This window comes from Vigna umbellata, chromosome 7 (assembly GCF_029865625.1).
Source record: "Vigna umbellata cultivar VRB3 chromosome 7, Vumbellata_1.0, whole genome shotgun sequence".
Classification (NCBI taxonomy): Eukaryota; Viridiplantae; Streptophyta; class Magnoliopsida; order Fabales; family Fabaceae; genus Vigna; species Vigna umbellata.
The window spans coordinates 24,369,515-24,392,547 of record NC_142171.1 but is presented as its reverse complement, the minus strand read 5'-3'; the positions used below and the strand labels follow the sequence as shown (position 1 = coordinate 24,392,547).

Here is a 23,033-nt window from a genome sequence, read left to right as displayed (position 1 = left end):
TTTGACTTAATGAGATTAAGGCATAAATGGTGTTTTTGTTGTTGGATATTTAAATGGGTAAAAGGTTAGGATATTGATTAAAAATGTGTCTAGTTTTGGAGGTTTGATAGTGAAATCCTGTGGGAATAGTTCCTTGAGTAAATTTGGAGTTAAGAGTTTAAGTTCGTGTCATTTAAGAATTGGTTAACTTCTTGTTTTGTTGAAATTTGATATTTAAGTATGCTAAGTTTATAGTTGGTCTAAGGCGAGTGTTGGTTTAATCTAATGGACTGAGACATTCACCAATTGAGCAAATTGATATCCAATCCAAGGTTTAAACATGTTTTCAAACAACCACAAAGATAAGGATACCCATTTGGTCAATTGGATAAGACTGGAATACATGCAGATCAAGAATCAGAGTTGCAAGTTTTTAGTGTGTTGTTAAGGGGCTCAAAGTGGCGTTGATCCCTGCAAAGTCAAAGAGCCACTAGGCTTCAAGGTGTTGAGCAGTCAGTTTGAGCATTGAGCGCTGCAAAGTTAGTGAGCTTTATGTGTTCTGGTATTGAGGGGTACTTTGGGTTGTTAAGCATTGAAAAGTTAGTGGGCACTTTGTTTATTGGGTGTTGAGTCGCATTGGGTGGCGTTGAGCGCCAATTCTCCCTACTGTTTGAATCATTTTTCTTAGTAATTCGTTCGACGAGTGATCTTGCTTGCTATGTGTTCCTTGTTACGACAACATTGTGGTTCTTATATTGAAAATGTGTTTATGTTTAATCGATGTTAAATATGGATATGATTATAAGTGGTATGTGATAGATTGTGAGTGTGGATGGTGTATGGTATGAAAATAATTTCAAAGAGAAGTTCTTAAGTTGGTTATGTGTAATGTATGTATTGATATAAGAGCTCTATATTGGGGGTTATCCTAACACTCTTAATACCTTTCAATCTCAAGTCGAGAAAGAATGATTATGTTGTGAAGAGTAGTAGAATGTCCTTAGTCTAGTGGTTATTTCTTGGCCATAGATGTTTGACGAATTAACCTCAGTGTGTAGTAGTTGGTGTGGGTGAGTTGTTTCACCACATATGAGTGTTGGACCCTTATAGTTTGATGTCAATACGTATCCAGATGGTCAAGTCTAGAATAATTATTTGTATATTTGTAATTACTAGTGTTTAATTATTATTTGTTATTTGTTGATAATTGTATGTACATTCTTTGGTAAAATTAGCTTATTCTTTTATTTGTGTTTGTGCTTTTGTTTGTTCTCTTGGTTGTTATGATCATTTTAATGATATGAGCAAATGAAGAATTTTCCTTGGATAGGTATTAGGTGAGGGAGACAGAGTTTAGGCTTAAATTAGGATTTTTGTAGTTGACTTTATATATATATATATATATATATATATATATATATATATATATATATATATATATATATATATATATATGCTCTTTTGACAAACTTCATATTGCACTTAAGTTTTTAAGTGTAATAGAACTTGTTTTACTTCTCTGTCTTATATATATATTTTACTATTATGATTATGTTTGGATAATTGTAACAATCTTGTATATGCACTATTTTAAGTTAATTATTCTAGTTTGTTGAATGTGTGATAACTCTTATAATATTGTTAAAACTATAAAAAAAATTGGGATGTTATCGTCTATTAACATAAAAATTATTCACTAAATTCTTTTTACTCATTTTTATATGATTAATAACATTTTGCTTTTTTAATTCTTATTGACTTAAATAAATCTAGTATCAATTATCACCAATAACTTAATTAAAAATAATTATAACTATTAATTTATATTGTGAATCCTTCACTTTTTCATTGAAAACTAATTTTGAACCAAACATTAAGTTAGGAATATCAATTTGATCCTCTAAACAGGTCTTTGGTTCCCCAAATAACAAAATTTAGTTGCTTAAAATCTGATATGACACTAAGTAGTACTAGTGTGGCGCTAAGTGAAAGCTTGATTGTGCAAGTCTGAAAGAATTTTTTCTCTTGATCACCTTTTCACCTCAAAGGGACCATTTTTGCAATTGCTTTGATGTTGAGCGATGGCAAGGCACCATTGAGTGTCATCTTGCACTACATGTCTGGAGCAATTTTAGCTTCATGATGTTGATCACTGAGCATGACATTTTGTGAGAGGTTTCACATTGGGTGTGAGAACTGTCGCTGAGCGCCACCTTTGTGCGAGAGGTTTCAATTGAGCGCCACTCTAAGCGTCAATTTATATAATTATTTTGATTTCTTCTTTTTGGTTGTTTGGTATTGATTTGTATAATCATTGATTTTTCTTGTGAGTATAGTAATTGAATGTATGTATATGAGGATCTTTTATATGTTTATGTGTGGTATGGTTGTTAAGAGAATTTCAAGGAGAAGTTTTATGTGATGGTGATCTTTAGTGTATGCTTTGACATATGCGAGTTCAAAAAGGATGTTTCCTTATTTACTACTAGTCATCTGACTCATACGGAGATGAAAGGGGTAGGGAAGAGAATTGCAAGAGGTCTTTAGCTTGCACTTTTGTTCTTAGGCATGAAAAGATTAACCTCATGAGTAGTAGGGTGATAACTCCCTATGTTTATGACTTTGTAGAGTATAAACACTAGTACAAGTGCACATCTACAATGAAGCCCTGTGTCAAAGCATGTATCTAGATAATTGGATCTAGTTGTCTATTGTTTATGTGTGTTTATATGAGATATTGTATTTCATAAATGTTTTGCTTATATATGAAATAATTTAATTGTCTTACCCTTTTTGTACATTGGTTTACTTTGTTGTTTTCTTTTGATGTTTTCTCGTGTCTTTGTGCTTTTCTTTTACGATGATCACCTTATTGATGTGAGCAAATGAGGGATAAGCGCTGAAGTATCTCTAGTGGAGGACAATGATGTTGTAAAATATTCTTCATGGTCGGCTAATGGTTTTCTTTAGTTGATTCAAATATACTTTATTAGTATAGTTATTTTTTTAGATATTTGTATCGATAATATTTATATGTTGAGATAATCTGTTTTGTTTTATCAATTTTATAACGTCTTAAGCAATTTTCCCATTTGGCTGAGCTTTGAAGTAGATTGACTATTCAGCCGAGCTTTTAAGTAGATTAACCATTTGGCCGAGTTCCGAAGTAGTTTAGCCAATCAGCCGACTCTTAAGTAGTTTGGCCATTCGATCGAGCTCTTAAGTAGTTTGACCATTTGACCAAGCTCTTAAGTAGGCCGTTCAGTTGAGCTATATAGGCCATTTAGCTAAGCTCTTATGTAAATTGGCCATGCTGTCGAGCTTTGAAGTAGTTTGTCCATTCGGTCGAGCTCTTAAGTAAGAAGGCCAGTCACCCTCAACCATTGAATTAAGTTAGATCTAACGACTCACAACATTTGACGCTTCAGATTCTAATGGATGTGAGATTCGAAGTGCCATGTTCCCCTCCCCTAACGGTTATATTTTCAAATAACTCGAAATGTGTTCAACTGGTTAGTTGGACGGTCTATTACCATTCAAGGGGACAACTAAAGATCTTAACCACCCCTGAATGACACAAACGACAAATGCTATGTGTTTAAATACAAAACGCTTTGCTAGTCATTTCAGGCTTGAGCTTGGGAACCTGTGTACCGTATGACTGTTTGGTCAACAACAAATCAAACAGTCAACCATCATTTAGATCCACGAGCAAGCCACCATTAGGATTGGACGATCGGTGAATCAAATCGATCAGTAAATGGTAAAGACAATTAACCTTAATGATGACCAACTTAAAGGTAAAGTGTGATTGCAACAGTTGAATTATAATTAGGTCGTTGTTAATCAAAAACCCACACTAAAATTTATAAATATAGGTTCAAGGTAAGGAGGTAAGTGATCTCTACATTTATTGAATCATTAATATTTAAATTCTCAAGCATTAAGTTGATTTAACATTAAAGTGTCTTCTACAAGTATCCTTTGAATGATAAACATGAGTAGTTATGATGGAAGCGCCTGAGGAGATGAGACCGATTAAAGCTGCACAAGCGCGATTCGAATCCTTAAGGCTTCCTCGATGAGAGAATGACGTAGCGGAAAGAAGAAGTACACGAGATCGAACGAAGAATTCAGAGAAGACTCAAGAAACTAGGGTTTGTTCGGTAGAAAACCATAGAAACACATAAAACCCTAATCTGGACACGGAGGAACCCTAGAAAAGGGGGAAAACTCAAAAAATCGGACTGATTAATCAGTGAGAAATGAAGATTGATCGGTGGAAAAGATTCTAATAAGTTCAAGAATGGTTTTTAATCGGTAGATATGGAAGAACAATCGGTGAAAAGTTACTGGATGATGAAGAAACCCTAGGCTGGTGAAAGTAATCGGTGAAAGTGGAAGGAGAGTGACAGGGAATGATGAATCTGTGAAGAAAATGAAACTTACGAATGACGTAGGAGTGGATCTGTGACGAAGAATGGTTGGATTGGAGACGATGAGAGCTCTTGAGAGCGAAATGAAGTCTCTCAAGGAGGACGCGAGAGTGAAATGAAGGCGCTCTATCGAATGCGCGAGAGAGAGAGCGAATTAAAGACGTGGCGAATGACGCAGATCTGTGAGGGAAAATGATGAAGGATGTGGCAGAGTGAGCGTTGACGCGTGTGCGAGATGTAGCAGTAGAGGAGTTAGCACGGAGGATGAGAGAAGCATCGTGGATAAAGTGGAAAATGAAAGAATGGAGGAATGTGCTTGGTAGGTGGCTAGGCAAATCACTTGGACTCTCTAGCCTGACTTTCAAGAAATAATTTTATCTGGAGTTTCTCGACAGAATTCAAATTTTCATTATGTTCAAAAGTGTTGAATACAATAGTGGAGATAAGTATTTATAAGACTCATGCTCCTTACGAGCTAAATGTATACTCAACTAAAAAAATGTAAAATACAAAAAGATGAAGGGTTAGTGTTGACATCAACCCTACACCCTAAAACATTTTATTTTCATTTTATTTAGTCACCCTATTTTTTTTAAAACTATTTCATTTGTTTAAAAAAAACTAAACTACATCCAATGAAATAAGAATTTAAACTATTTTAGGTTAACCATTCTTTTATTTAAAAATTAAATAAATATAAAGTATCTATAGTAAATTATTAAATCTATTTATTTTTATTTTTATTATTATATTTTATTATTTTTTATTATCATAAAATAATAACAATAATTCAACCAATCTGTTATCCTCGAATCGAATCGACCTTTCGTCTCTCTTTCTCACACAAAGCGAAACCCTAAAACCGATTTTGCCACAACACACTTCCCCACTTTCTCATACTGAAGCCCTAAAATCTGTTCCTCTCCTTCTCCGTCTTTCTTTCCCATTGAGTAAACTGAGTGGAATTTGTGATTGCTGTCTCAAAGCTTTGGAAAACCCCCAAATCCGAGTTGCGGTATGTGAAGCACGAATCTTCAACTAGAAATTTGAGAAGCTTAAACCCGCTGGTGAGGAGGTCGAACACGTGGAGGCGCTAATGCTTGTCCTGTGAAGGTCAAAGAAGGTTTTGTGATTGTCCTAAAGGTGAGATTTTTAAAATCGCACATTATAAATTTGTAAGACATTTGTTTATTTTGATGCATTTTTTGCGTTTGGAATTGGTATTGGTTAGGGTTCTGAGATTTACAGTAATATGATTTGGTTGTCTTGTGGTAGTTGTAATTGCACCTTTATTGGGCGTTTATTGGTTTAGGTTCTTCCTATAAATATGTGATTACGTGAGTTTTAGGGTATATATATATGCATGTCAATAACATAATTTGGTGTTGGGATCTCTATAACAGGACACTTGTGATCTTGTTTTTGGGCTTTGTTTATGAACTTTTGTTGAGAGGTTAGAGGTGATGCGCTGGTGGTAAGTACTGGAGAGATAAACAACAGGGAAAGAGTGAATGATCCAAAACATGTTTAGTTGAACTTAACATTAAAATAATGATGGAAGCAAACTACACCTAAAACGAGGGTTTGCTGAAATAGAGGAGGAAAAGAGAGGGATTTCATAATTGAGATGCCACACAACCTGGGGTTGGTATCACAATAGAATATATGAAGCTGCAATCTAACCAACTGGAACAAAAAATGATAATTGCTGTAGGAGTATAGAGGGTGAAATGTAGCGGAGGGGAAAGCTGAATCACTCAAGGTGACGTAACAAAAGCAGGGCAGCAACTCCAGGTGGGTTGTTCACTGACGAAGGCTTTTCTGTTTTGTCCTTTAAGAAGTCCTTTTGGAACCAAAGACTACTGCACCTCTCTTTTATATTTGTGAAGACAGCCCCTAAATAAGATCTCAATATTTTTTAGCTGTCCCTCTGATCCAGTATATGTAATTAATATAAACTAGCTTCAGTTAATTACTGTTAACCGGTGGTGATATCTGGCCAGCAGTACATGACACCGTTATCAATGAGCTACATGCTATTTCGGCCTCACCCTGCCATAACCATTTTGTGCTACTTAATTGAAAAACAGATTGAGGGAAAAATTAAGTATAAACTGTGAAGTCATACATGTACGTATTAACAGAATAGACCACACACTGACTGACCTGGACATCGTAATCTCTTTTTTTCTTGATAGCTTTTGAAAACAAAGAAAAGGAAGAGGAAGAGAGAGAGAAAGAACTTATTTCAACTCAATCTAGTATGCCTGATGTCTTTTGCTATATTTAAGTCTTACAGGATGGAAATATAGTTGTAAAAAACACTCTTAATTGCAAATATATACGATCTGTAATAGAAATTTAATAGTTGTGATCTATCATTTACTTTTTTTTCCTTTTTGTAGCTTTGTTAGTATGATTATTGTTTTCTGATCATAGGTTGTACTATATAAAGCTGAATAGTTATGTCTGTTACTAAAGGCGAACTTGGACAAATAACTTAAATTAAGCACTTATTATATATCAGCTAGTCATAATAAGCACTTGGATTTAATTTTTTATTCTTTATTTTTTTGTAATTGAAGAAATCAGTTTGAACTATGTTCACGTAAGATATAAGCTGTTTTTATTAATTATCCGAGAAAGCTTATTAAATAAGTTGAGAACAACTTATGGACATATAATAGGCTATTTTCATAACTTTTTAAGATGTTTCAGCTTTATCATTTTAATTTTATTTTGATTTGTGGCCAGAGGTAGAAGACAGTGTTGATAAGATGTCTAAGGAGGTGAATAAGCAAATTGTTGGGGCAACAAATAAGTCTGTTGATTGTAGTGATGCATTTAACACCACAGAGGTAACTGAACGATAAATTATTTTTGTTAAGTTATTGCCTTGTTTAATTATTTCTATCTGCAGATTTTTCCTTCTCGAGATGCAATGTTAAATTGGGCTCGAGATGTTGCAAAGGAGAATGGATTTGTCCTTATTATTTTGAGATCAGAGACATCTACAAAACCTACAAGAACTACAAGACGTAATCAAAGGAAGACATTTGTAATTTTGGGTTGTGATAGAAGTGGAAAGTATAGAGGACTATACAAGAATGCATTATCCCAAAAGGTAAATAGTACTAGAAAATGTGAGTGTCCCTTCAGGTTAAGGGGAAAAGCTTTGAAAAAGGCTGAAGGATGGACTGTTAAGGTAATGTGTGGTTGTCACAATCACGAATTGGAGGAAACATTGGTGGGTCATCCATATGCAGGCCGGTTGAGTGCTGAAGAGAAGTCTTTGGTTGATGATATGACAAAGAACATGATGAAGCCAAAAGATATACTTTTGACATTGAAAGATTATAATATGGATAATGTAACTACCATCAAGCAGATTTACAATGCTCGACATGCTTATCGATCCTCTCAAAAAGGTTTAGAAATGCAATACCTTCTGAAATTATTGGAACGTGAGCGGTATGTGTACTGGCATAGAAAGGTGGATGATTCCAATGTTATCAGAGATATATTCTGGACACATCCAGATGCCATTAAACTTCTGGGTGCTTTCAACACTGTCTTGATAATTGATAGTATTTACACAACCACTAGGTATCCATTGCCACTGCTTGAGATTGTTGGTGTTACTTCAACTGAGTTAACATTCTCTGTGGCTTTTGCTTTTGTGGAGTCTGAGCTAGCTGACAACTTCACTTGGGCACTACAAAAGTTAAGAGGATTGATTGTTAAAGACGAAGACATACCTCAAGTGATTGTGACTAACAGAGACATTTCTTTGATGAATGCAGTGCAAGTTGTTTTTCCAAGCTCTTCTAATTTGTTATGTCGGTCTCATATCAACAAGAATGTGAAGTCCAAATGCATGTCAATAGTCCATCCAAAGGAGAAACAAGATTTGGTGATGGATGCATGGGATGTTGTTGTGAATTCTTCTAATGAGAGTGAGTATATGCAGCGACTGGCATTATTTGAAAAAGTTTGCTCTGGTTTTCCTAATTTTGGTGAATATGTGAAAAATATGTGGCTGATTCCACACAAGGAAAAGTTTGTCACTTCATGGACAAATCAGGTGATGCATTTGGGTAACACAACAACCAATAGGTATGCCTAAAATTATATTTTAGTAATTCATCATGAAAAATACATTAAAAGTATACTAATTATTAATTTATAATTATGTTATAATTATAATGTTTTACTTGACAGGGTTGAGTCAACAAATTGTAAGTTAAAGAATTTGCTTCAAGATAGCAAGGAAGATATGTGTAGTTATTGGGATGCTATGAATGACATGATTACTTTGCAACACACAGAGATTAAGTTGTCCTTTGAGAAAAGCATAAATGTAGTGGATCATATGCATAATACTCCATTATTCATCAAACTGCAAGGACTTGTATCAAGGAGTGCATTGAGTCATATAACTGACGAGTATGACCGAGTTAAGGCTGTTGGTACTGATAGTTCTAAATGTTATTGCATAGTCAGAACTACACATGGTCTTCCTTGTGCATGTGAACTTGCTAAGTACAGTACAATGTGTCATCCTATTCCCTTGGAGGCAATTCACGTTCACTGGAAGAAGTTAAACTTTATTGATGGAGGAATGAATGATGAGGAGTATGAGTTATCGTTGCAACCTGAATTGGATGCCTTGCTCAAGAGATTTCAGGAACTTGATTGTGCTGGGAAATTAGTTCTAAAGGCTAAATTACATGAACTAGCATTTCCTGATACAACTTCAAAGTGTCCAACTCCTACAGTGGTAAGAATAAAGGGTGCTCCAAAAAGAGACAGATCAATTCATTCTGATATTTCACAATGGGAGCATGTTGACACAATGCGTCCTACCCATAGTGGCTCCTCATCTTGCCCTTCATCTCATCAACTAGTCCATGATTCTAAACGAAGAAGAGTTCTGTCACTGATGGACCAATTTCCGATTCAGATCCATCCGTTTATTGAAGAAATTATTGATGTGAAAGCAGATTCAAATTGTGGTTACCGCGCTGTTGCTGCTCAACTTGGTATGGGTGAGGAATCATGGGCTTTAGTTCGTCAGGATTTGATCAGAGAGCTTCAGCAGTGGCAAGATATTTATGCCAAACTCTTTGGTAGCAATGATCGGGTGGCTGAACTGAGGCAATCTTTGTATGTTGACAAGGAGACATCTATTAAAAAGTGGATGACTATACCAGATATGGGTTATGTAATTGCCTCAAGATACAACGTGGTTCTAGTTGCTTTATCCTTGAAGGAGTCCATGACATTTTTCCCTCTTAGAGGACGACCACCACTATCTGAGTCAAGGCACCGACTTATTGCCATTGGGTTGGTCCATGATTGTCACTTTGTACAGGTATGATGTGATTAATTTCGTTTGATATTAAAATTGAATTTAATTTAAGTTGCTGACGTTTTATTTGACTAACATATACAGGTTGCTTTGAAGGCTGAGTCGCCATTACCTCCCACTGCGTTGCAGTGGTCGAGATACTGCAGTGCTGAATCTCGTTCTTGGGAAACTTCATATGTTAATCGAATGGAACATTTTAGGTCATTGTTTCCACAAAAAAGAAATGATTATGTAAACGTTATTGGGGACTAATTAACGTCAAATTCGCCACTGGTAACCTCCAGGTTAGGTTTCGTTTCCTTCTTCTCGTGTTATGAAATTTGGTTCATGCTAGGCCTCTGTAACTTTCATTATTTACTTAATGTAATCCCTGCTACAAGAAATGTCTTTTAATTTTTTTTCCCCGACCAGAACTCATTGATTAATTTGTTATCTCTACTGACTATACCATTTAATTGTTTCATGCGTAAGAGTGACATCACATGGAAACATTTTTGTTCCTGGTGTGCAGATCACAGACTACTCATTATTACAAGAGGGGGTTGGTAGGATGTCTTAAGAAATATAAGGGTTTGGTACATATCTTTTTTGGACCAATATTAAACGAGTCTGGGCAAATTAAGGAAGAGTTTTTGGGTATAGAAGAAGGCCCTTAAATTTCTGAGGATATCCTAGTATTTTCGTGTCCAATCTGCACAAGTAAAAACTCCTGCAGAAGTACAGTATAGAAGAAAAGTAGGCGATTTTTTATGACTTGGGAACACCTTTTGAAGCCTTTTATTTTGTTTGTACAAAGGGAAATGGAATACACTATTAAAGTTAGCACTTTTTCTATAATGATTCTACAATGACAGTGCTTGAGATTGTATCTAGCACTGTATTTTAGCCAATTGCATCGTACTTCAGCTGGCAACACTTGCACAAAACATTATTCCTTACTCTGCTCGTAGAGTTAGAGAAATGATTTGCAGACAGAAATAGCCTTGTTGAGGTCACTTTTAAGTTTTAATTCATATTAAAGTATGGTGGTGTTATAACCTAGACAGGCACCAAGTGGTTGTTCGAATTGTTAGCATTCAGTATAAAACGCATTGATGCAAGGTCTTCTCTATGTGCAATATAACTGAAATTAATAGATAGTTTGGCTTTCTGTGTTCTAATATCAAACTAAATTGAACAAGAAAGAGCAAGCTATGTTTTTTTAACATGAAATATATTTTTTAATAAGTTTTTCAGAACAAAATTTCTTAAATGAGTTCACTGGAATATATGTAACATTCTTTTAGAATATACTTTTCCAACGAGTTTTTTAAAACAAGCTTTCTGAAATAATCGAGCTTTTTGAAATGTTTTCTTTTCCTGGAAAGAGTGCTTCTTCCTCTATGATGGAGTTGGTGCACCGGCGGCAGCTTATTGCTGTTAGGAATGGTATGTTAGTATTTTTCAGTCTTACTATGAGAAGGAAAGCCCAGAGGTACGGTTGAATGTAATCGGTCTAGGTCTCATTTCATCTTCTATAACTATTACAAAGGGATTCCATATTTATAATTGTTTATAATTGCTATTTAAATGCACACATTCATTGTCAATTAATATAACTACTTTTACTATTTTACTCTTATAAGTTTGGAACCATTTTTTAAAATTAAATAACTACAATAAAAAACTACCTACTATAATAAAATTATAAAAAAGTTTAAATACTATTTTGGTCTTTATTTTTGTAGATTTTGTTCATGGGTTTCATTTTTTTTGTTTTGGTTTCTATTTTGGAAAATTGTTCAATTTGATTTTTTTTGTAACATTGTCTAAATGGTTAATGAAAGATGACAAAAGTGTGTTACGTGTTATTGTGTTTTTTTTTTCACTTTTAAAAACTTTCTTAAATATTTTTTAATTTTTTTCTTAATTTTAAAAGAGTTGTTTATGTGTCAAGTCAATACTATGTTATGTGACTATGTCAGGATCACTTATGAAATTAGAATCAATATCACGTGGGAGTATCAATGCCCTTTATTAGTACTATGTGTTGATTTTGTGTATTTAACTTAATTTTCATTTTTGTTAATTTTGATCAATTCATTTTCAATATGTTAAATTTTAGAAGCAAAATCCTTCGTTATTTTTGAAATTGGATGAAAAATTCTTAATTATTTTAAAATTAGAAGAAAAGTTCTTCATTATTTTTAAAATTATAAAGAAAATTCTTTATTATTTTTAAAATTATAAAGAAAATTCTTCATTATTTTCAAAATTAGAAAGGAAATTCTAATTTATTTTTAGCCTTAGAAGGAAGATTCTAATTTATTTTTAAAATTAGAAGGAAAATTATAATTCATTTTTAAAACTAGAAGAAAAAGTCTAATTTATTTTTAAAATTAGAAGAAAAATTCTTTTTATTTTTATACCATAACCCTATTTTTTTACATGTAGAAAAATCAATATATAAATCTAATAATTATACTCAAATAATATAGTTAGTGTTGATTTAAAAATAATGAAAGAAATATTTAATAAAAATGGGAATTTTAATAAAAGTTAAATTTGGTCTCAATTTAGAGAGAAACACAATTGAGATTGAATTGAACAAAATTAACAAAAAAATGAGATTAAACTAAACAAAATTAACAAAAAAATGAGATTAAACTAAACAAAATTAACAAAAATTAGGACAAGATTGAAGATATGATAGTGACATTAATACATAACACTGATACTAACTTGACACGTGACATTAATATACATGACACTAACTTGACATGTGACTTTGACATTGTCACAATGTTGACTTGACACATAAACACAATTCTCTAATCAAATGTAGTACAAAAAGCTAAGTGAATAGTAGCAAATATTGATTCATAATAACCATCGAATACTATTTAAATAAATGCACTAGATATCTTCTTAGACTATACCCCCAAGGAGTAAGTTCAATGTTGACTTGTGGGTACAAAATATAGAATATTATGTTTCCAAAATGAAAGGCTACATCCATCTTTTGATAAGCACACTTCTCACTAGGGTAGGGTACTCCTTGCTGGTACCCACTTTTGTTTGCCGAAGAAATTCTCGTGATAGGTAACTTAGCCAAAAATGGGTGTAGTTCTTCATAGTTAAGTTGGGCATTAGGCTTATGGGCCAATAGGCCCATAATTGAGGTCAATTCAGGTGAGGGCCCATGGTTAGCAAAACACCCATAGAAACATTATTTTAATCATATTTTGACTTCAATTTTGCATTAATCCAAATTTAACTAGAATCTCATACTAGAGAACTAACTTAAGCATAAGAGAACTCTTCTATTGACAACCCACATTTGGTAGAAGATGAAGGAGACCTGGAGGATGAGTACCAAGTGATATGAGTTTGCGAAGTGAAGGGAGACTTTGCATGGTACGTTGGACTGTGCAAGAACAAGCATAATACTTTTGCTAGTCCAGTTAAACTCATCTAAATATGTTTATAATCTTAACTTTTGTGTAAAATTGGATTTTGTTCCTATCCTAAACTTAAAATAATTTTGATATCCAAAATATATTTTTAGTCTTAACTTTAATGTGCAATTAGATTTTGTGTTTATCCTAAACTTTGAATCATTTTCATCTTTAAAATTTATCAATGAATGAATGTAATCATCGTGACCAAATGATATTAAAGATTTGTTGATGTGACAAACAATGTTGTCACATGTGTTTATTGTGTAAAGTATTGATGTGGAAAATACTCAATCAATACATGAACACATGTGATAACACCATTTGTCACTAAACAAATATGTAATGTTGTTTGATCACGACGACTATAATAATTTAATAATAATGAAAATATTCAATAAAAAAAAATTTAAATGAAAATTAAAAATTAAAAATATGTCTAATAATATGTTTGATGTAAAAATATTTAGATTTTCAACAATTAAAAATAACTCTAAATATGTAATTTATTATTAAATAAAAAGTATAAAACACTTATACTATCATCATATTTTAAGTAAATTCAAGAAAATAATCAAATTGATCTCATTAATTAAATAAATTTAACTAAAATTATATATTCGACCCACTCCAAAAAGTATAGCATATAACCACAATGATCCACACACACACATACATATATATATATATATATATATATATAAACGTCTGTTTTAATCTAACGATGAATACCAATATTTTTGTTTATTCATGGAGAAATCTTTATTTATTTTATTTTGCAGGCATAGTCAATGGAATTTCCCAAAAAGAAGTAATAAAATATTTGGCCCTACAATACAAATAAAATTTCTCAGATATTATTCTGCATGTATACGCCTCTCACATTGATGGGGTCTCTACATAGAATGAAAAGACATTGTAAAGATTGATAAATTAATTTAGGAGCCAAATGTATGAAAAATACTGTTCGTTGACGTGGTAAATAAATGCTTTTATGAAACTTATTTGAAACCAATCACAGATTACTAAATGCAAAACTTTATTATATTATTTCCTTTATGCGTACAGCTTTCGTTTTTTTCTACTATCATTTACTCTAATTACTAAAAAAAGTTTGGAAAAATAAACTAGGTTAACGATATAAGACAAAAAAAAAAGCCGGCACGAAATAGAGGTACTTGCATATTTTAGATATAAATATATATTAATTCATAAAAATAATGGCGGATAAATAATGTACCGAGTATATATTATTAACATTAGTTTTAACTAAATGATTATATAATAAACAAAGTGCAGGTTTTGAGTATAATACAACCTAAATTTTAAAAGTTTATTAATAACTATTTGAGTCTTATTATTAGTTTCTGTATAGTAATACTAGTTTGATAGATATTAGATAGAGATGGATAATTTTTATCATTTAGGTGCAATATTAGATAGATTATGTAATTTTTATTTTGAGTACGTTGATATTATGTTTTTAGGTTTTATTCTTTCTATTTAGTCCAATATTCTATTTGCTTTTATTTAAAAGCTGTCAAGGTTCAATGGAAATCACCACAGTCAATTACAATGCTTCTATTTCTTTTGTGTGTATCACATTTTTTTTCTCTATAAAATGGTATCATAGCATTTATGCTTTAAGTACTGAGTGAGGAAAAAAAGAAATAGAGAGCGAGAGTCAAACATTGTGAGTGAAACAATAAGATTTGGAAAAAAGAGAGTCAGAACGATGACAAAAGTAGTAAATTAAATGACCATGCCACCATTGATGAAAAAGCCAATTATGATAATTAGTGCGTATAGATGAAAGTGTTGTTGAGATCATAAGATGTTTGGGATATGGTGGAAGACATGTATGAGGAACCCGAGAAGGGTGAACACCTAACAACAACACATTCCACTACATTGAAGAAAACATGCATGAGAGATGGGTCGACGTTGTATTTTTTGTACAATGCAGTGGACAAATCAGGGTTTTAAAAAATATTGAATGTAGCGACAACAAAGGAGGCCTGAGAAGTTTTGGAGGTTACATCACCAATGCAAAAAAGACTTTTAACATCTGTTATTTTGGGCTTTTAACATTCGACCCCTCCCCAGCGTCATATTGGGAGACGTCAATTTGACGTCGGAGGTCAGATTGGACAGAAATAGACATCAGAGTACACATGGCCAGATGTTGCAATAGACGTCGGTTAGTGAACATCCGAAGTTTATCGCGTTGAGCGTGTTTTTTTCTAGCTCAACGAGAAAATCCAGAGGTTTGTCTCTAGAACGAAATAAATGTCGAATGAGCACTGAGAAACGTCATTTAGACGTCGGATGTGCACTAATCGACGTCCAAATTATGTTTATTTTTTTAAAAAATAAATTTAGTTTTACAATAAAACCACACCTAAAAAAACAGAAAATGATCCCAACACATCAAAATATTATATATTCTATACGTTTCAAGTGAACATGGTACTAAACAATCTAAAAAGTAATCCAAAACTTAAACTATCAAAACTTAAACTTAAACTAATTAATATTCAACAACAATAAAAGTCTTCCTAAAGGCATGAGCATGAGTCCTAAGTCCATCTCTGCAGAAGATAAGCTGCCCACTCTTGGCGTATCTTCTTAATTGTGTCCTTTGATATAGGAGATGTATTCTTGAAGTGTTGTAAAATCAAAACAAATTCATTATGTTTGCATATGTTTAAAGCTGAATTTCATTTGTAATGTATGAAAGGTAAGTTTCAATACCTCAATCTAATAATCTGTAATGCCATCTTGAATGATGATTTTCAACCAATACATGACATAATAGCCACATTCCTATGAATCTAGTTACTTGTTACACTAAAATGACAAACTAAATCGTCACACATGTAGATCATACAATAACATAAAAAATGAATAAGAACTACAAATGAATTACAATCTTTTGATATAGGATTTGAACTTGCTAACCTCTAGGTTTACCCATAACTCTATTTACATTAAAAACATAGGATAATATTAATATAACTATATTCATCATAAAAATTTAAGTTCAACATGGATTTCAAACATTTGAAACATAAAAAGAGAAACATTTACCCTTGTAGCATGTTCTTCAAGTCATTTTTTATCCTTTTGTGCAGGGAACAAAACAATAGAATTTTGCATTGTCTTGGAATGATGACCATCAATTGCCAATGGGACCTATCATGAATCACAAATAGTTAGTAGACTAATTAAGTAAACTTTAATCGAATTTTACATTTTGTAACACATACCCATCAATGTATGGCGCAAGTTATATGTCTCTATTTGACTTAGCCATCCATGTCTGCAAATAATTTTGTTTGCTCTCAAGTGTGTTACCAGAAGATTGAATAGTCTGAGGTTCAACAAATTTGTACATGGAAGACCGACCTTGGTCCACAATGATTGTGTCCATGTACCTATAACAAGAAAGTTAAGTTGTTAGAAACCAACAATCTAAATATAAATAATATGGAAGACAAAATTGACTATCTTACATGCACTATAGTTGAAGGATTGAAATATTCAACATCCTGTCTCTCCCAATGACCTCCAACACGTCATTTAATGTGATATATACTGGCACATGGCATTAAAGGCCAAATACTCTCAAATCCCAGTACAATTTTGCCATGTCATCATCTTCATTTATCAGTGGCTCATGCATGGGTTACTTTTGAGAACGTATGAACTGAAAATTGTCTACGAGAGGCAGTAGAAGAGATGAGGTTCGAGTGCTACTCTTTCATCTTGCAAGGCGATAGAAAAGGAAGGATGTCATGCGAGTAGGTTTTTGGTTCATGCTGAGTATAATGCTCAATATGAGCAATATCAAAATATTTACTCATAAGTCCTTGAGGAGAAAGGGAGATAGGTCCAATTCTATTATGGCAGATGACTCGAACAATCCTGTTTTGGTGAACAGGTTTTGTACGTTAAGGTATGAGAGAATGACATATGGTTTGGAATTTCTTGGATGTGGCTTATGTTTGAGGTGACCTTGTTTTGTGTGATATGTTGGAATCATTATTGTACTAATTGATGTACTTAGTTTGTTTATTTTTACTTGATGATGTTTCTATTAGCTCACCCTTATTTGTTTGCAGTGTTGTAGATTATATTGAAGGATTTAAATATGGATTATTATGTATTTTCCTAGTTGGATAAGTCACACGTTAAATTAATAAAGCTTTTATTAATTCTATTTCCCATGATGGTATTAAAGCTTAATATTTTTTTAAATGAACGTTCTATACTTTACCCGTGGCATCCTAAAAGGGGTGTTACACTTTCCCTCTTTATTCACCCAACCTTCTTTTCTATTTTGAGATGAGTCAGACAATATAGCACATTGTTCGATATGTCCTAGACGGTCTAAGGGAAGAGGTTGTTGTTGCTTATTAACAACTTAGACATTTTTGTTGCTTCTTCGACCACCAAGTTACCCCTACATGTGTTTGTTGGCCCTCGTTCTGCAGTTTTAACGACTTTGTTTCCTCCCTAGACTCCATTCGATAATTTGTTATTGATTTATGGGTAAAGGTTTGTCATATTCACCATTGGTTTAAGTTGTCTGCACACAAGCCTAGGAGGAGAGGGCTAGCTTCAAACTGTTGCATTTGCTAAGCTGCTTTCTAGTGTCCTCGGACCATGGCGACGTCCTGTTTTTGGGGAACTTCATGATGAGATGGTGGGTGGACACTATCAACCCCAACTTATTAAAAATTGGTCATATGAGGAGAATGTTGTATCATATGCTTGTGTTAATTTTCAAGTATCAGACCTTGACCACCGTGTGTCACACTCCTTCGCGTTTCGTGTAAAAGTCAATGTTTCCTTATGTTTCTACCCATTCTTTAAAGAATTCCACAATCTGTTAAACATATAGGTAGATGAATTGCGTCAAAAGGTTTTCAGTATAGGATGTCAACCGAGCTCTCTTGCTTTACCAAGGTTTTCTTGACCAAGGTGGTGGATATCTCCACCATCAAATCATATTGACTATAGTTAGACACATGAAAGTCATCACCCATGAAAGATATGTCTGACATATGTGGTGCTCGACTTATTGCGTAAGAGTGATTAATAGATCTCAAGTGTCTCTTCTTGGCATTGTTGGGCATTATGTCCACTGCGAAGCTACCGACGTTAATGTTTATTACTCCTCGTAAAGGTGCGTCACAACTACATTTTGGACTATAGTCTTTCCTACCGATTTTTCTTTGGTAAGATCTTTTTATTTCATTTTGTTGTGATTCACAGTGTCAATTATGATTATCATAGATGGCATCTTTCTTCACAAACACAAATATCCTCCCTCAATCAACTCTTCAATCTTGTCGTTAAGAGCTTGGCAAGCCGAAGTTGTGATGATATTGATAGTGTTTCATGTTGGCTAGTGTTGATACATGCCTCATGGGTGGAAGGAGGTTAACACTAAGAGCCTCTTCCAAAATCTGAATGTGGTCAACATTGAGGGATGTGTAAGAAGAAAACATCGAGCCTCTTGGGTGATCACATGGTCTTTTGGATGTGAAGGCCGACTAGTTCTGAAGTAGACCATTTGTCTTCTTCCCTGCTTGACATTTACTCCTTACTTGATTTCATAACTCCTTGAGTTCCTCCAACTGCATGATTTTTGCGAATCTCTATCTCAATTCATCAAAATTAGCAGTTGGTTTCTTGAATAGACTATTGCGAATATCTATCTCAATCCTCCGATGTTCAATACCACATTTCTAAATTGCTTCATAAAGGACCTTAAAGGATTTAGGTTTCTCTTGCCAAATATTGACGAGAGCGATGGACATCAAGTGATGTAGTTGACTAATGGCAAATTGCATGCCAAACTTTGTCACCAAGGTTTGTAGAGTGGGGAAGTAGCCGAGTGAACCAACTGAGGGCCAATAATTTGAAAGAGAGGTATGGAACATCATGCATAAGATTGCGTCTTCATTTGTATACAAGCTTACTTGAGAGACATAAATGTCAACATGTTCGTACAAATTTGAGGTTCTATTGTATCATTTGAACATATGATTCTATATTAGTCTTTTCTGTTTTATTTGAACTTAATAATTTAAATTTACTTAAAAATTAATTTATATCTCTAAATGTACTCCTATAAGTATAATGAATACAAAATTAAAAGATATTTTTGAAAAAAAAATTGATGTAGATTTGATAAGTTTTAGAAGTTTCATATCGACTAGAGATAAGTTCAATTTACAATATATAAAAAGATGTTAACCCCATCTTATAAGTCAGTTTTGTGAGGTTGAGTTAGACTTAAAGTTAACCTCTTAACATGATATTAGAGTTATGAATTAGAGCCTATCATAACGAAATTTATTATTTTTTAGGTTTATTGTTCCATCCACTATCGCACCGCTATAGGATCACCTATTAATGTCTAGTCCCAAAGATGTATATGTTTCAATGTGAGAGAGTATTAAAAGTCCCGAATAAGTCAATTTATAATATATAAATAGATGCAAAACTTATCTAACAAACTAATATTAGAAGTCTCGTAAAAATCAATTTATAATATATAAGTAGATGCAAAACTTATCTAATAAACTAATTTTGTAAGATTGAGTTAGACTTAAAATTAATTTTTTAATTATATTAATTATATAGGTCATAAATTCTAAACATAGTAATTCCTTTATTAATTTTTTTACACATGTCTCCCGGTCTCAATTACTCAACTAATATGATGAAGTAAATAATGTTTTATTTATTTTTTCTTTTTTTATGGAAAGTTATTAAGATAATAATTATGAGTTGTGTTGTGATGCATGTGTTTGGTAGAAATTAATTAAGTGGAAGTCTGTGATTACGACTCTTTAATTTTAATATTTTCAACTTATGACTATTTTAACGCGGGATTACTTGTCTTTAAATGAAGAATAAATTAAAAAACATTTAAGATATTAATATATATCTCCGAAAAAGTTATATTATCTTTATTTTCTGAAATTGAAATATAATTAAAAAAAATCATTGAAAGTTATTAATGATAAAAAGAAATTTGGATACTTTATTATGATAAAAAAATGTCTCTAGAGTTATCCCTAAGACTGTTGTGGTCTTTGTCACTGCGTAATGTATATTGTTTTCAATATTTTTATTTACTTTCTTTACTTATATCATTTAACGAAATGGCTGTACAGTGAACAAAACGCGTGACATCGTTCAATCTCATGTGCTCAATGTTATAAAATAATAATAATAATAATAATTTAATTCTAGAATGTTCTCTACCATTTGAATACATTAATATAAATATATTTAAAATTTCAAATATATGAACTATTTACTATAGAAGGAAATAAAAAAAGTGCCAAATATTTAAAATCTTGTTAATTTTAGTTGCTAAAACTCTTGTTTGTTTAAGATCTTGGTAATTTTTTTAGTCTATTTTTAGTTGATAAAAGCTACCAATAAAAAAGTAATATATATATATATATATATATATATATATATATATATATATATATATATATATATATATATATATATATATATATAAACTTTTAAATTTTTATAGGGGCGCATAAAACTAAACTAATTACTTAATTGTTCTAATATTATTTTTTTTTATCATGTATTAAATATTTTATACATATATATAGATGACATTTTTTATTAATTCAAAACAAAAAAAGTCATATGTATAATTTTATATTTGTAATTTTATGCAACATAAATTACTTTTTTATTAATTTTTGGTTATTTCTAGATTTATAGGCTGATTGTCATAACGGCGACAACAAAATGTTTGTATACAATAATTAAGAAGGGTGAATTGGTTTCTCTCGAAAACTATCTTTTAAAATTTTTGTTTTAATTAAACTTACTTGGCAAATAACTAAATAAAGTAAATAGAATAAGGGAAGAGAGAAATTTGCACAGTTGATTTTGTTCTAGATTGAATCAAAACAATCTTACGTCCAATTGCTAATCTCAACACAAGAGATCAATGATTCACTATAAAAAAACCTTTCAAATTTACAATCATACAAATATAAGTTTAAAGGTTTAGAAAATACCTCTCTTGAAGCCACAAAAGCCAAGACTCATTCTCCTAAACACCACAAGGGATGAATGCTTCCTTTGACTCTTCACGTAGGATGAACACTTCTTTTGATTCTTCACAAAGAATGACAAACTTCATTCAGCAACAACAACAACACTCGATCACACTCCTAGAGAAAGTTATTGCTTTGCCAACACCAAGTTCCAAAGCCTTAATAGAGAGTTTCACAAGATCTCCAGCTTTTCACACTTCCTTCAGATCACTTCTAATTGTGTGATGTTTTTCGTGTATTTTGAATGAGAACCTAAAACATCTATTTATAGACTCCACTCATGAACACCTCCAAAAATTTATTTTCACGTTTCTAGAATAATTGATTATCAACCTTGGTAATCGATTATCCACTAAACGACAAGCATAACAAATAGTTCAACGACTAAAACCGGCTAGAAACTCCAACAACTTGGAGTGATAATTGATTATTCCAGATGCCATTTTGAACTTTTAAAACATACTGTGATAATCGATTATCTTTGGTGCTAATCGATTATCGATAATCGATTATCTTTGGTGCTAATCGATTATCGATAATCGATTATCAATCATGATAATCAATTATTCTAGAGTGTTTTTGAGTTCTAAGAGAAATTTACATACATATGGTACATAAAACCAAAAACTACTCCTAGCCTAAGTCCTATACATAATTTTACACTTATTACAAAAGCTTTCCAACGAAATACAAGTCTTCATTTGATCTTTTTGCATCTGAATACTTGGGACTTGATTTAGACATCATTAAAACTTCATTACTTCATCATTTTGCTAACAATCTCCCATTTTTTGATGATGGTAAAAAACTCCTTTGTTTAAAGCCTTTTGTAATAATCTGTATTCATACACAACTTAGGGAAGATAAACACATTAGTGGACTTAGAACAAAAAATAAGTTTGAAGCTTTAACCATTATTTTAACCATTATTTTTCTCTCCCTTTTTTATCATAATTAAAAAGTTATGAAAATTGATACTCTCTCTAAAACATGTAATGTTATATGAGCGAAAATAACCGTTGTCGTTTCTTTTTATTGCACTAATAAAAGAACCAAAGCCACCTTTATTGAGAGTGTTGTCAATTTAAAATGTTAGTTTCAGTATATGGTTGTTAATTTCACAAGAACATATGACAACAATTGTAAATAATCAAAGCCATAGGTCCTATTTAGACATTCTTTTCAAAAATCTGTGCTTATCTAGTATCCTTTAGGTCGGTTTTTTTTAACTAAGGCTAAAAGTTACATATAACTTTATTTTTTTTAATCGATACCTGTGTATTTGTGAAAATTGTGAAAATGTTACCGTACTGTTTTATTTTATGTTTGAGTTTCATCAAAATCTAAGCGTCATAGACGCGATTCCCTTTCTTATGCTTTTAAAAACGAAATATAAATTTTACTTATTTCATTATTTATTATCTAGAATTACTATATTCAAAGAATTCCTTGACCTTTTTATGTTTTTGTCCAAATTTATGAAGAATGTTTTTTATTGTTGAATAGCACCCCAAAAGAGATGATTGCATTAGCCAAGGAAGAATGCCTTCAAGGGTTTTAAAAATCAGTTGCGGTCTCATTACATTCTTTGATATTGTTGAAAATTACGAGTAAATACGATTGATACGGTCACATTTTCACTATTACGGCCGAAGACACTGTCATCGCAGAATGTTTTTTAAACGCAATACTTTAGAGT

At 32.2% G+C, this 23,033-nt stretch overlaps 1 protein-coding gene across 2 annotated transcripts; it reads left to right on the top strand.

Annotated features, from left to right (window-relative positions):
- The first annotated feature begins 5,222 nt into the window (after positions 1-5,222).
- Positions 5,223-10,852, top strand: LOC124824645 (uncharacterized). 2 transcript variants are annotated; one of them, XM_088094448.1, is made up of 7 exons: positions 5,223-5,558; positions 6,130-6,209; positions 7,170-7,273; positions 7,336-8,531; positions 8,637-9,789; positions 9,871-10,070; positions 10,298-10,852. In XM_088094448.1, exons 3-6 carry the CDS (start codon positions 7,193-7,195, stop codon positions 10,036-10,038), a joined length of 2,598 nt encoding a protein of 865 aa, XP_087950574.1. In that variant the 5' UTR covers positions 5,223-5,558; positions 6,130-6,209; positions 7,170-7,192; the 3' UTR covers positions 10,039-10,070; positions 10,298-10,852. The 2 variants fall into 2 exon arrangements, with proteins under 2 accessions (XP_087950574.1, XP_047153061.1); XM_047297105.2 differs by lacking the exon at positions 6,130-6,209.
- The last annotated feature ends 12,181 nt before the right edge of the window (positions 10,853-23,033 follow it).

Bases quoted from the DNA above. Each gene is read 5' to 3' on its own strand.
- LOC124824645 (XM_047297105.2), top strand. From the start codon at position 7,193: ATGTCTAAGGAGGTGAATAAGCAAATTGTTGGGGCAACAAATAAGTCT. The intron at 7,274-7,335 runs GTAACTGAACGA...TTCTATCTGCAG, and splicing joins ATGCATTTAACACCACAGAG to ATTTTTCCTTCTCGAGATGC. The intron at 9,790-9,870 runs GTATGATGTGAT...TAACATATACAG, and splicing joins ATGATTGTCACTTTGTACAG to GTTGCTTTGAAGGCTGAGTC.